The sequence below is a fragment of the Neoarius graeffei genome, chromosome 16 (assembly GCF_027579695.1).
Source record: "Neoarius graeffei isolate fNeoGra1 chromosome 16, fNeoGra1.pri, whole genome shotgun sequence".
NCBI lineage: Eukaryota > Metazoa > Chordata > Actinopteri > Siluriformes > Ariidae > Neoarius > Neoarius graeffei.
In genome coordinates this window covers 9,479,834-9,492,994 of record NC_083584.1, presented here as the reverse complement: position 1 = coordinate 9,492,994, position 13,161 = coordinate 9,479,834, and the positions used below count along the sequence as shown (strand labels likewise).

General features: G+C 42.6%; 2 protein-coding genes across 2 annotated transcripts in view; one reads left to right on the top strand and one right to left on the bottom strand.

The window, feature by feature from the left end:
• The window catches only part of tbcd (tubulin folding cofactor D), a 152,525-nt gene that overhangs the window by 39,966 nt on the left and 99,398 nt on the right, over nucleotides 1-13,161 (top strand). Inside the window, exons 12-14 of the mRNA XM_060942474.1 lie at nucleotides 1,077-1,151; nucleotides 1,347-1,441; nucleotides 11,009-11,165. Of these exons, the coding sequence (XP_060798457.1) occupies nucleotides 1,077-1,151; nucleotides 1,347-1,441; nucleotides 11,009-11,165 (327 nt within the window). The remainder of the gene's footprint in view (nucleotides 1-1,076; nucleotides 1,152-1,346; nucleotides 1,442-11,008; nucleotides 11,166-13,161) is intronic.
• znf750 (zinc finger protein 750) lies at nucleotides 1,345-6,056 on the bottom strand. The gene is made up of 3 exons (XM_060942475.1): nucleotides 5,724-6,056; nucleotides 2,586-3,873; nucleotides 1,345-2,488 (listed from the first exon to the last, which is right to left on the bottom strand). The coding sequence occupies exons 2-3, from the start codon at nucleotides 3,845-3,847 to the stop codon at nucleotides 1,861-1,863; spliced, it is 1,890 nt and encodes a 629-aa protein (XP_060798458.1). The 5' UTR covers nucleotides 3,848-3,873; nucleotides 5,724-6,056; the 3' UTR covers nucleotides 1,345-1,860.

Sequence of the window (13,161 nt, the reverse complement as noted above, 5' to 3'; positions counted from 1 at the left end):
TGGTCTCATTTGTCCACAAAACATTTTTCCAGTAGCCTTCTGGCTCGTCCACATGATCTTTAGCAAACTGCAGACAAGCAGCAATGTTCTTTTTGGAGAGCAGTGGCTTTCTCCTTGCAACCCTGCCATGCACACCATTGTTGCTCAGTGTTCTCCTGATGGTGGACTCATGAACATTAACATTAGCCAATGTGAGAGAGGCCTTCAGTTGCTTAGAAGTTACCCTGGGGTCCTTTGTGACCTTGCCGACTATTACACGCCTTGCTCTTGGAGTGATCTTTGTTGGTCGACCACTCCTGGGGAGGGTAACAGTGGTCTTGAATTTCCTCTATTTGTACACAATCTGTCTGACTGTGGATTGGTGGAGTCCAAACTCTTTAGAGATGGTTTTGTAACCTTTTCCAGCCTGATGAGCATCAACAATGCTTTTTCTGAGGTCCTCAGAAATCTCCTTTGTTCGTGCCATGATACACTTCCACAAACATGTGTTGTGAAGATCAGACTTTGATAGATCCCTGTTCTTTAAATAAAACAGGGTGCCCACTCACACCTGATTGTCATCCCATTGATTGAAAACACCTGACTCTAATTTCAGCTTCAAATTAACTGCTAATCCTAGAGGTTCACATACTTTTGCCACTCACAGATATGTAATATTGGATCGTTTTCCTCAATAAATAAATGAACAAGTATAATATTTTTGCCTCATTTGTTTAACTGGGTTCTCTTTATCTACTTTTAGGACTTGTGTGAAAATCTGATGGTGTTTTGGGTCATATTTATGCAGAAATATAGAAAATTCTAAAGGGTTCACAAACTTTCAAGCACCACTGTACATGTTTGCTACTTTAGTCTTGTAGCGCTAGTTCAAAACTGAATGAAGAAGCAATATTTGGACACGGAGAGTGTCTTGGCTAATCAGGTACAATTTGATGAGTGAAAAATCATTTCCCTGAAGCATTCCTTTATTTCTGTTAGAGTTCGGTTCTCCAGGAGATAACTATAGCACAAAAAACTGAAGTTGAATATTTCAGGGTACAAAGATTGTGATTGTTGTGTTTTTTCTTGACTTGCAGTATTGGGAGGGTGACTGGTAGGCTGCCCAAAGAACTGGCAGACGATGTGGTTGGTTCAGTCCTGGACTGTTTTAGGTATGGAGTTGCTACTAGTTCTTGTACCTGGCATAAGGATTCATAACCTGATTTATCAAATATGTTAGTATTTGTCAAGGATGACTCCAATTTGATGTTAACTGTTATCAGGGAATAAAGCTGCCGGTTTGAATGTATAATATTTCTCAAGATGAGTGCTGGTTCTGAAGGTTCCTTCTTTTCTGGGTATTCCAGCTTCCAGGAGACGGAGAATGCATGGCATGGGGGTTGCCTTGCCCTAGCAGAACTCGGTCGCAGAGGATTGCTGCTTCCTTCACGTCTTTCAGATGGTGGGTCCATTTAATGTCTTACTGTGAGGATATTATCATATTTCTTTATCAGAAATGGGGACGCTTTACCTGGTATCATTCCCTTCCTTGAATCACAGTGACAGTTGATGGAATAGAATGATAAGCTGGGCAAAACAAGATCTTACAATTTTTGTCAACAAGTACAAACACAGTCTACAGTTTACAAATACTTTATTTACTGCACAAAAATTAAATGTTTGAACATATGTCATGATAGTATAATGCCAGTTTAAACATGCACTCTGAAGTCTGACTTATCGGAGGATGCTGTACGTAAGACATGATGATATATACAAAACATACATATCAAAGGTAAGTCTGTGATTGCGCGGCAACATTCACCAGCTCAAAGGCTTGCATAAGGATTTGCAAAAGATCCCTCCCCCCCCAAACGCCAGTCAGCAGTTCTGGGTTCTCCGCCTCTTGTCCCGGACCAGCTTATTCACCCTCACTCTCTTATTGGTTGTTTTTTTGGCCTCGTTGCTTGCTTGTTCTTGCCCCTGGGTTGCAGTGTCCTGCTCAAACTTGCCTGTGCCAGGAGTGTCCCCATTAGGAGCCTGGTCTGGGGCAGGATGTTGTTGGGAGCCTGGGCTTTGAGTGTCTGTGTGTTTTTCTGAAGGAAGCTCAGTGGTACTGATGTTGCTGAAACTTGCCAGCTGGCAGAGGGCAAACGCTGCAGAGTGTCTGCGGTCACACTGCTCTTGCTCAGATGGAGTTGTCTGAACTTGTCCGACACTGACTTGTTCAGGTACCTCCTCCGAGCTCATGGTAGAACCTGTCTGGATCTGGTTATTGGATTGGACACGGAGACAGAGGTCCAGAGGGGCGTATTCATCATTGCTTTCTGACTCTGAGTTGATCTCTTCATCAGATACGTGGTTAACCGTGTGGATGGATCTGTTCCGATCCCTGTTTGACAGGTTTAGAGGAGCTGCTGCATCATCATCACTGTCTTCATCCTCAGCTTCCTCTGATAAAGAGCCAGAGCATTGCACAGATCTGAGAGTAGTACTTTCCACAATATCTCTGAAAAGAGAAAAGAAACAACATGCTTTTGTTTATTGGCTTTACTTTGCTTCAGTGCAATATAGAAGATTATGTCCTGATTGAAAATTATACCTACCTTCTTTGCGTTTGTGTACTGCTCTCTTGCTGTTTGGTATACAGATTCCTCAATAATCTCTCTGGTTCTGTCATTGGCCCCCTTCCTGAAGTGGTGCAGTCTGATTGGCAGGTAGGCTGTGGTTCACTATGAGCAGAGTGCTGTGGGTTGATGGAATGGTGCTGAGTCATATCCGCAATGCACGGCCTGTCTGGAGACCCTGATGCAGCGCAGCCAGCCATCGGGCTCTGGCGGGTAGCCCTCTCTCCTCCATGCTGTTGGTTCCCTTTGGCTTCTGACGGCCTGCTATAGGAACCTGTCTGGATATAGGTGTACCTTCCATAGTCCCTGGACTCAAAGCCGTGAGAGAACATCTCCATGGGGATGTACCTCGGACCCTGTAAAGATGGCATGTGTTCAGGAGGATAAACACCGTAAGGTAAGGGTGGAACTTGGAGAAAGGAGTGGCTGTATCTGTATGGGTATGGTTGAAGGAGAGCAGGGTGATTGGGTGGAATTAGAGGTGCTGGTACAAGGGGTCTGTTGTGCTCTTGAAGGCTCAGACAGTAGGCTGGTGGGATGCTTTGATTCTGCAAGTAGGTTTGGTAAAAGGCATGTGTGGTTTTTTCAGGGAGCATGTATGGTGGGTAATCTCCAGGGGGTTTGAGGGGCACAGAAGTGGCTCGTGGCCCCCAGGTGGGCCCAGGTTGGAAAGAAGGGTGAATGGGCATGTGTGAAGAAGCTTGATCTGCTTTAGGTGGAGGCTGGGTCTCGTTTTCACATTTTCGTTGAACAGGAGAAAAGGCAGACGATGAAGTGCTCTTTATCGTAGTCTCAACAGTACCAAGATCCCCGCTTTTACTGCTGATCAGCTCAGAAGAAATTTCTGTAATTTTCTTTACAGGACTCCCATTTCCTTCTCTGTTGTCTTCCCCTGCCACATCTTGGACGGGTAACACATCCAGCTTTTCCGCAACTAGGATTTTGCTGTTGGCATGGTCTGGTCGGATCGGACTGGGTTTTGCAGGCATTGAGGGTTCTGTGTGTACTTGTCTGGAGGAGATGCTGTGCTGTGACGCTCTGGGTGCTCTCCCTGTCTGTTCCCCACGCTGAGACACCAGAGAGATGGAGTTCTTGCACAGGTTGTACTTCATGTGGTTAAAGAGATGGGACTTGATATTGCAGGTGAAGGGACATTGGAAGCACTGGTATTTGAAGGGCTTGCCAGGAGGACGGGGAATGTAATGTGGCTTCTTCGGTTTTCTCTCTTGCCGGGTTTCCATGTTGACTCTGCTGAGGTTTATCAGTCCTGGAAGATATGGATATATGAAAAGATGAAAAACATGTTATTTTGATAAATAACTTCTTTTTAACTTGACCTTGTGTGAACTGTTCTCTGGGGTCTGTCGCCTGGGGTACTATTTGGAAGTGAGACAGTACACATTCAAACTCAGGAGCCTGTTTTGCATACACTGGGGCAGTTTGTTTGGTTTTTTTTCCAGGGCTTTTTGGCTTGTTTTAAACTGGCATCTATGGGTGGCAGATCATTCAGTGTTGCTGCTCCTAAACTTTGGAACTCGTTACCACAATCGCTTCGTGACTGTTCTGCTCGCTCTTCCTTCAAAGCTAACTTGAAAACTTTTCTCTTTACCTCACACTACTCTTCCTAGTGTGGCTTGTTTTTTTTGGGGGGTAACTCCTGTGTAAAGCCTTCTTGGGTTCGTGAAAGGCGCTATATAAATTGAACTTATTATTATTGTGCTTTGCTTTTTGTTTGATTTGCCGCACACTCCTGGCCCAAGACGCAACGACAGGTATGAACGGTTCTGACAAAGAAATCGCAGGCCTGTGGAAACTTGCTTCTCTTTTTCGAATCTTATGACGGCGTGGGAAACGGCAGGCACCTGCTTCCCGTAACCCCACCTGTAAGCCACTTGCTCTTACACACACACACAATGATCTCATCTGCACTCAGGACTACAGGAGGCTGCCTGCTGCTGATTAATGATCATAACGGTACTTCATGGGGTTCGAGAGCTTTCCTTTTTAACCCATACTGATGAATTGCTGTTTTTTTTTTCTCTCTTAGCATTTAAGAACTGCTCAGTTAAATGCGAGGATATGCAATGCTTCTCATGATGCAGTTCTTGATAACGTCAGACTTTTGCAACGGATCCAGATTTACAGAGATCTTCATAAGTTCAGTCATTTGTGCAAAAGCAGGAAAACTTTATTAGCTGCACAGCACCCGAATGCTTCATTAAGGCCCCAAGAAGACCAAAGATTTAGAAGCCCCAGGGTTGGTATTGGAAGGGTGAGGATCTTTTTTTTTTTTTTTCCTTGAGGAGTATTGCATGCAAATTCTCGGTTGTGTAAGACACTGCCCTAAGGAACCTGCTTGTCATGCATTGTCACACAACAGGTTGTCAATCCAGTTTTGGATTAGCTTTTGCAAGTGCTCTCCCTCCCTCCCGAGGAATAAAATTGCTTCAAGAAGTTTCTGTTGTGAAATACCTCATTTTTGGTTTCTTGTGATTACTACTATTATTTTTTTTTTCACCTAGTCTGGAACTTTTTTTTTTTTTAACAATCTGAATATCTTGTGATGTTAGTATTATATGAAACGCACCAACAAAACAATATATTAAAATCTGTTTTAGTCAAATAACATAAAGCTTGTAAAAGTATACTGTCGTGAAAGGGTTTTATAGCGAATTCAATCAAACTGATCGTCGGTAACATCCTTCAGTGTTAATCTGTGACTTGTTCGTTTAAACCCGAGTGTCACTTTATGCCCTAAGGTGATGGTAAAGGTTGGGGAATGACAGCAATTTAAACTTTTCTAAACACTCTTGAAGTGTTTTTAATATATCAAGTTCAAATATTGAAACAACAAGGTGTTAGATATTTCTCTTAGCTGTTTTGACAATCTGTAATCTGTGATCTGTAACGCATGGTGTGTGGTACAACCCACGGGTAACAGGTGGATTTACTTCATCAAAATCACCTGCTGCACCTGAAAATATTCCTTTAAAACATTTGAACAGATTCTACTGTCTATTTCTGACAAGCGACTGGCGGAGACAAAACAATAGACTTGTTTCAATCACATCGACCACCTGGATATCAATTTAACCTCAATATGCAGACGACACTTACCTGTCTGTCTGTCGGTGGTCACAGAGTGAAGTTTCCTGACTGCGTGAAGCCGTCCTCGGCCTCAGATGATGGCGTGAATGGTGTCAGCGTGTCTGAGGACTACAGGCGTTGTACCTGATCAGTCCTGTATGTCTGTCTCTCTCTCTGTGTAGCTGTCAGTGGGGTGGAGTCTATGCTCAGGTAGAGCCCTCAGGCAACACCTCTCTAGCTAATATTAGTCAAGCCCCGAGCCACGATTCACCAGCATGGCTTGCACAAGCCTGAGATCATTGCCATGGCTCCTTGGCATGTTGCTGCTGTTTGTACTGGGGGAAGAGGGTGTGGATGGTGTGAAGATGCACCGGCGAGATTTGCATGTAGCTGAATTTCTGTTTTGCCTGACTTGTTCAACAAGGTGGGAATGTCTGGAAGGGAGATTATTTACAGATTCACAGTTACTCATCACTCAAGATAAAATTAGTCTTTTGTTTTGTTTCCTATGGATGCAAGATTCCAAAATGGATAAGTCCTGCACGTAATATTCTATAGGTCATGATCACACATTCCGATCTCTCTTGTTCCAAAGAGATTATTTAGAATACTCTGACTTGTTTTTACTCTCTTTGCAATCTCATACTGTGAGGACAATTAATAAAAACCGGTTTGGGCTTTTGAAAGGTGGATTTCCTCCCGTCATTACTGCACGGCCTGCTAAAGCAGCGGCTATCAAAGTTATTAGCTGGTTTAACTGGTCATTTCAATTGAATCAGTTGAAACCAAACCTCAATAAAACGAATCTGGTCTTTTAGATAATATCTTGAACTAAATGCGTTTGATTCTGTTGGTGGAAACTTCAGGGGTAAGAAGCTCCATGGTGTCAATAATTAACCAAAATATTATTGTACAACCCCGATTCCAAAACAGTTGGGACAAAGTTCAAATTGTAAATAAAAACAGAATGCAATGATGTGGAAGTTTCAAAATTCCATATTTTATTCAGAATAGAACATAGATGACGTATCAAATGTTTAAACTGAGAAAATGTATCATTTAAAGAGGAAAATTAGGTGATTTTAAATTTCATGACAACAACACATCTCAAAGTTGGGACAAGGCCATGTTTCCCACTGTGAGACATCCCCTTTTCTCTTTACAACAGTCTGTAAACGTCTGGGGACTGAGGAGACAAGTTGCTCAAGTTTAGGGATAGGAATGTTAACCCATTCTTGTCTAATGTAGGATTCTAGTTGCTCAGCTGTCTTGGGTCTTTTTTGTCGGATCTTCCATATTATGATGCGCCAAATGTTTTCTATGGGTGAAAGATCTGGACTGCAGGCTGGCCAGTTCAGTACCCGGACCCTTCTTCTACACAGCCATGATGCTGTAATTGATGCAGTATGTGGTTTGGCATTGTCATGTTGGAAAATGCAAGGTCTTCCCTGAAAGAGACGTCGTCTGGATGGGAGCATATGTTGCTCTAGAACCTGGATATACCTTTCAGCATTGATGGTGTCTTTCCAGATGTGTAAGCTGCCCATGCCACACGCACTAATGCAACCCCATACCATCAGAGATGCAGGCTTCTGAACTGAGCGCTGATAACAACTTGGGCCATCCTTCTCCTCTTTAGTCCGAATGACACGGCGTCCCTGATTTCCATAAAGAACTTCAAATTTTGATTCGTCTGACCACAGAACAGTTTTCCACTTTGCCACAGTCCATTTTAAATGAGCCTTGGCCCAGAGAAGACGTCTGCGCTTCTGGATCATGTTTAGATACGGCTTCTTCTTTGAACTATAGAGTTTTAGCTGGCAACGGCGGATGGCACGGTGAATTGTGTTCACAGATAATGTTCTCTGGAAATATTCCTGAGCCCATTTTGTGATTTCCAATACAGAAGCATGCCTGTATGTGACGCAGTGCCGTCTAAGGGCCCGAAGATCACGGGCACCCAGTATGGTTTTCCGGCCTTGACCCTTACGCACAGAGATTCTTCCAGGTTCTCTGAATCTTTTGATGATATTATGCACTGTAGATGATGATATGTTCAAACTCTCTGCAATTTTACACTGTCGAACTCCTTTCTGATATTGCTCCACTATTTGTCGGCGCAGAATTAGGGGGATTGGTGATCCTCTTCCCATCTTTACTTCTGAGAGCCGCTGCCACTCCAAGATGCTCTTTTTATACCCAGTCATGTTAATGACCTATTGCCAATTGACCTAATGAGTTGCAATTTGGTCCTCCAGCTGTTCCTTTTTTGTACCTTTAACTTTTCCAGCCTCTTATTGCCCCTGTCCCAACTTTTTTGAGATGTGTTCCTGTCATGAAATTTCAAATGAGCCAATATTTGTCATGAAATTTCAAAATGTCTCACTTTCGACATTTGATATGTTGTCTATGTTCTATTGTAAATACAATATCAGTTTTTGAGATTTGTAAATTATTGCATTCCATTTTTATTTACAATTTGTACTTTGTCCCAACTTTTTTGGAATCGGGGTTGTATGTTGGCGGCACGGTGGTGTAGTGGTTAGTGGTGTAGTGGTTAGCGCTGTCGCCTCAAAGCAAGAAGGTCCGGGTTCGAGCCCCGTGGCCGGCGAGGGCCTTTCTGTGTGGAGTTTGCATGTTCTCCCCGTGTCCGCGTGGGTTTCCTCCGGGTGCTCCGGTTTCCCCCACAGTCCAAAGACATGCAGGTTAGGTTAACTGGTGACTCTAAATTGACCGTAGGTGTGAGTGTGAATGGTTGTTGGATCGCAGGCAAGCTGGAGCCTATACACAGGATAAGCGGCTACAGATAACGGATGGATTATTGTACGCGTTTAAATAATTTAGCCTAATATTTGAATAGAGTTTGATTATGTCCTAAGGGATGGGGGGAGGTCTGTAACTACCAAAATTTTGAGAACCTACGAGCTACTGTTTTTCCCAACGAGTTCTAGAGCTGATTTTACATCAAATATGTGCATAGAATAAAATACCAGAAGCATAACATTTTCCTATTTTTGGTTAAAAACATAGAGAATGCATTTAGTGTGTGCTTTAGAATATAAATAAGTTGCACACAGTGACTTTTTTTTTAGCTGTACAGTTGTATGCAAAAGTTTGTGCATCTCTGGTCAAAATTGCTGTTACTGTGAACAGTTAAGCAAGTTGAAGATGAAATGATCTCCAAAAGGCATAAAGTTAAAGACGACTCATTCCCTTTATATTTAAAGTAAAAACTATTTTTCTATTTTCATCTTTTACATTTTCAAAATGACAAAAAAGGAAAAGGGCCCAAAGCAAAAGTTTGGGCACCCTTCATGGTTAGTACCTAGTAACACCCACTTTGGCAAGTATCACAGCTCGTAAACACTTTTTATAGCCAGCTAATAATCTTTCAGTTCTTACCTGGGGGATTTTCACACATTCATCCTTGCAAAAGGCTTCCAGTTCTACAAGTTTCTTGGGCTGTCTTGCATGCGCTGCTCTTTTGAGAACGATCCACAGATCTTCAGTGATGTTTAGGTCAGGGGACTGTGAGGGCCCGGGCAAAACCTTCAGCTTGGGCCTCTTGAGGGATTCCATTGTAGATTTTGAGGTGTGTTTTGGATCATCGTCTTATTGTAGGACCCGTCCTCTTTTTAACTCCAACTTTTTTACAGATGGTGTGATGTTTGCTTCCAGAATTTGCTGGTATTTATTTGAATCCATGCTTCCCTCGACCAATGAAATGTGCCCTGTGCCACTGGCTGCAACACAACCCCAAAGCGTGATCGATCCACACCCATGCTTCAGAGTCGGAGAGGTGTTCTTTTCCTGGAATTTGGCACCCTTTTTTCTCCAAACATACCTTTGCACATTGTGGCCAAAAAGTTCTATTTTGATTTCATCAGTCCACAGGACTTGTTTCCAAAATGCATCAGGCTTATTTAGATGTTCATTTGCAAACTTCAGACGTTGAATTTTGTGGCTCGGACGCAGGAAAGGTTTTCTTCTGATGACTCTCTCATGAAGGTCATATTTGTTCAGGTGTCGCTGCATAGTAGAACAGTGCACCACCACTCCAGGGTCTGCTAAACCTTTCTGAAGGTCTTTTGCAGTCAAACAGGGTTTTTTATTTGCCTTTCTAGCAATCCAACGAGCAGTTCTTTCAGAAAGTTTTCTTCATCTTCCAGACCTCACCTTGATCTCCACTGTTTCTGTTAACTGCCATTTCTTAATAACATTACGATCTGAGGAAACAGCGACCTGAAAACACTTTGCTACGTTCTTGTAGCCTTCTCCTGCTTCGTGAGCATCAATTATTTTATTATTCAGAATGCGACGGAGTTGCTTAGAGGCGCCCATGGCTGTTGATTTTAGGGACAAATTTGAGGAGTCAGAGAATTTATACAGCTTTGAAATCTGCATCGTCTGACCTTTCCTAACGAAGAATTTGAACAAGCCACAGCTCAGTAAGCTAATTAAGGTCTGGAACCTTGGGAAAAGTTACCCGAGAACTCAAATGTATTAGGGTGCCCAAACTTTTGCATGGAGTTCCTTTTCTTTTTTCACTCTCCAATTGTACAAAACAAAAATAATACACACATCCTGCAGAAAACGCTGAAAAGAAATGTCTCGTCTTTACCTTTATGCCTTTTGGTGATCAGTTCATCTTCTGCTCGCTTAACTATTCACAGTAACAGACATTTTCAGCAAGGGTGCCCAAACTTTTGCATGCCACTGTAGCTACGCTCTGAGGACACTTTTTCTTGTACTTTTAAATGGCTTTCATGGACGTTAGTCATGCGTTTTTGCCTTTTGTCAACCATTTACCGACATTACCCAGAATCTGCCCAGCTCTCTCAGAACAGCCTGAACAGATCAGCTTCCAAAACTTCAACGCTAAAACTGCCGTCAACACCATCACGCTGATCGATCATCTCGTAGCTCGCTAACTAGCCAAGCCGAGTCTGTACCATTTTGCATTCTGGGATTTTGACTCCAAAATGGCACATCTTGCGGGGTGCAGTGGTTAGTACCTACCAAAACATGTCCAAGGATCCAAAGGACAACCGGTGAACCGGCGACAGGGTCATGGGTGTCCAAGGCTCATTGATTTCACATGGCGCACGAAGGCTAGCCCATCGCACAGAAGCGCTACCGTCGCACAAACTGCTGAAAAAGTTGACGCAGAGACCTTTCTGTTTTAGCCAGCGTTAACTTTTTTTCAGCATTTTGCGCTACAGTGCAAAAGTATTGCAAAAGTCTTCAAGCTAGCACACACTGTTTTTCTACTTGACTCATCTCGTGTGTGTATGTGTGTGTGTGTGTGTGTGTAGTGGTCCCACTGATCCTGAAGGCCCTGGTGTACGATGAGAGAAGAGGAGCCTGCAGTCTCGGCTGGAACGTCCGAGACGCGGCGTGCTACGTGTGCTGGGCATTCACCCGTGCTTACGACCCCAAAGAGCTGCAGCCTTATGTCAATCAGATCGCCAGGTAATGACACAATGAGACATGTCACAACTCCACCCCTCCATTTATCAAAAGCAATAAAGACAAGGTAAATACAGTTGAACAAATCAAATCCTTGAACAAATTTCAAAGACGTATTGAATCTGAATGGACCAGAAGTTGTTTTTTTTTTTTGGATAATATTCCAAATCGCTGGACTGAGAACTGAAATATTTAAGGGCTTTGTTTTGCCCGAGGTCCTGGGCTAACAGCCAGGTAAGTCTGTTTATAAGATTGGCCTTGAGCACCACCTCCCACCTCGATACATTCACGCTGATGTTCTTGAAGCTTGGTATTCAGCTGCAGTGGTTTCACAAACGGCGCCGCGGGGGAAAAATTTATGATAATCATAAAACGTTTTGTTTATAAGCGCCTTTCATGACACTCAAGGACACTTTACAAGAATAAAACAGATAAAATAAACAACAGAGAAACTACACAATATAAAATGGGAAAAAAACCCCTAATGACTAACGAGCATTAGTTTACTTGATGTTCTCGTCTGCACACGGTGAGCTGTGCTTTTGGAGGAGGCGTGAGTGTTTAACGTTGGAGCTACTTGGCTCATAAGGATGTAAAATGTCTAAAATTTATCTAATAATATCGAGTCGTTTTAATTGTTTCAACATATACACTCATGGCCACTTTATTAGGAACACCCACGCATCCACCTGCAGCGGTTTGATGCAGTTCTGTAATCAGCCGATCCCTCGGCAGCAGCACGACGAATCAAATCACGCAGATACAGATCACGAGCTTGAGTTAACGTTCACGATGTACAAACATCCGAACGGGAAAAATTGTGATCTCAGTTTTTGTGTGACCTTTCTTTCACTGTGGCGTGGGTGTTGGTTTGAGTATTTCAGAAACTGCTGATCTCCTGGAGTTTTCACACACAACAGTATCAACAGAATGGTGCAAAAAACATTGAGAGCGACAGTTGTGTGGGTGGAAAAAACAAATGCCTTGTTGATCAGAGCGGTCAGAGGAAAATTGGCCAGATTGAGCAGTTTAAGCTTTTTTTTTTTTAATGTGTCAAGAAGGATATAGTAACTCATATAATCAGTCTTTACAACCGTGGTGAGCAGAAAAGCATCTCAGCATGCAACAGTAGAAAGAAGAACACATTGGGTTCCAGTCCTGCAGCCAAGAACAGGAAGCTTAGAATCAACAAGAAGTTCCTATTAAAGTGGCCAGTGAGTGTAGATATGATAGAAATGCAATCACTGTAGGTAGAAATAAAATTTGTTGTGATTTTAAAATATTCTTAAAGGTCAGTTAGTTAAGATTAGTCAAAATTTGTCAAGAACGTTTAAGTAGGTGGGGTCAATATTTAGTCCTTGAGTCCGCCTTCTCCATTCCCACCCATGTTCACAAAGCTCCACCCCCAGGATCTGCGGTGGCTCATGGAATTGATATCACCAAACAAAGATTAGCGTTCGCATTATCATTACTATGACATCACTTTTGAAGCAATAATTGAGGGTTGTTTTTTTTTTTGCTCCCATGTACAACCCCGATTCCAAAAAAGTTGGGACAAGGTACAAATTGTAAATAAAAACAGAATGCAATAATTTACAAATCTCAAAAACTGATATTGTATTCACAATAGAACATAGACAACATATCAAATGTCGAAAGTGAGACATTTTGAAATTTCATGCCAAATATTGGCTCATTTGAAATTTCATGACAGCAACACATCTCAAAAAAGTTGGGACAGGGGCAATAAGAGGCTGGAAAAGTTAAAGGTACAAAAAAGGAACAGCTGGAGGACCAAATTGCAACTCATTAGGTCAATTGGCAATAGGTCATTAACATGACTGGGTATAAAAAGAGCATCTTGGAGTGGCAGCGGCTCTCAGAAGTAAAGATGGGAAGAGGATCACCAATCCCCCTAATTCTGCGCCGACAAATAGTGGAGCAATATCAGAAAGGAGTTCGACAGTGTAAAATTGCAAAGAGTTTGAACATATCATCA

Excerpts from the sequence above, each read along its gene's own strand:
- znf750 (XM_060942475.1), bottom strand. The coding sequence starts at position 3,847 with ATGGAAACCCGGCAAGAGAGAAAACCGAAGAAGCCACATTACATTCCC. Across the intron at positions 2,489-2,585 it reads AGTACACAAACGCAAAGAAG|AGATATTGTGGAAAGTACTA; the intron begins GTAGGTATAATT and ends TTCTCTTTTCAG.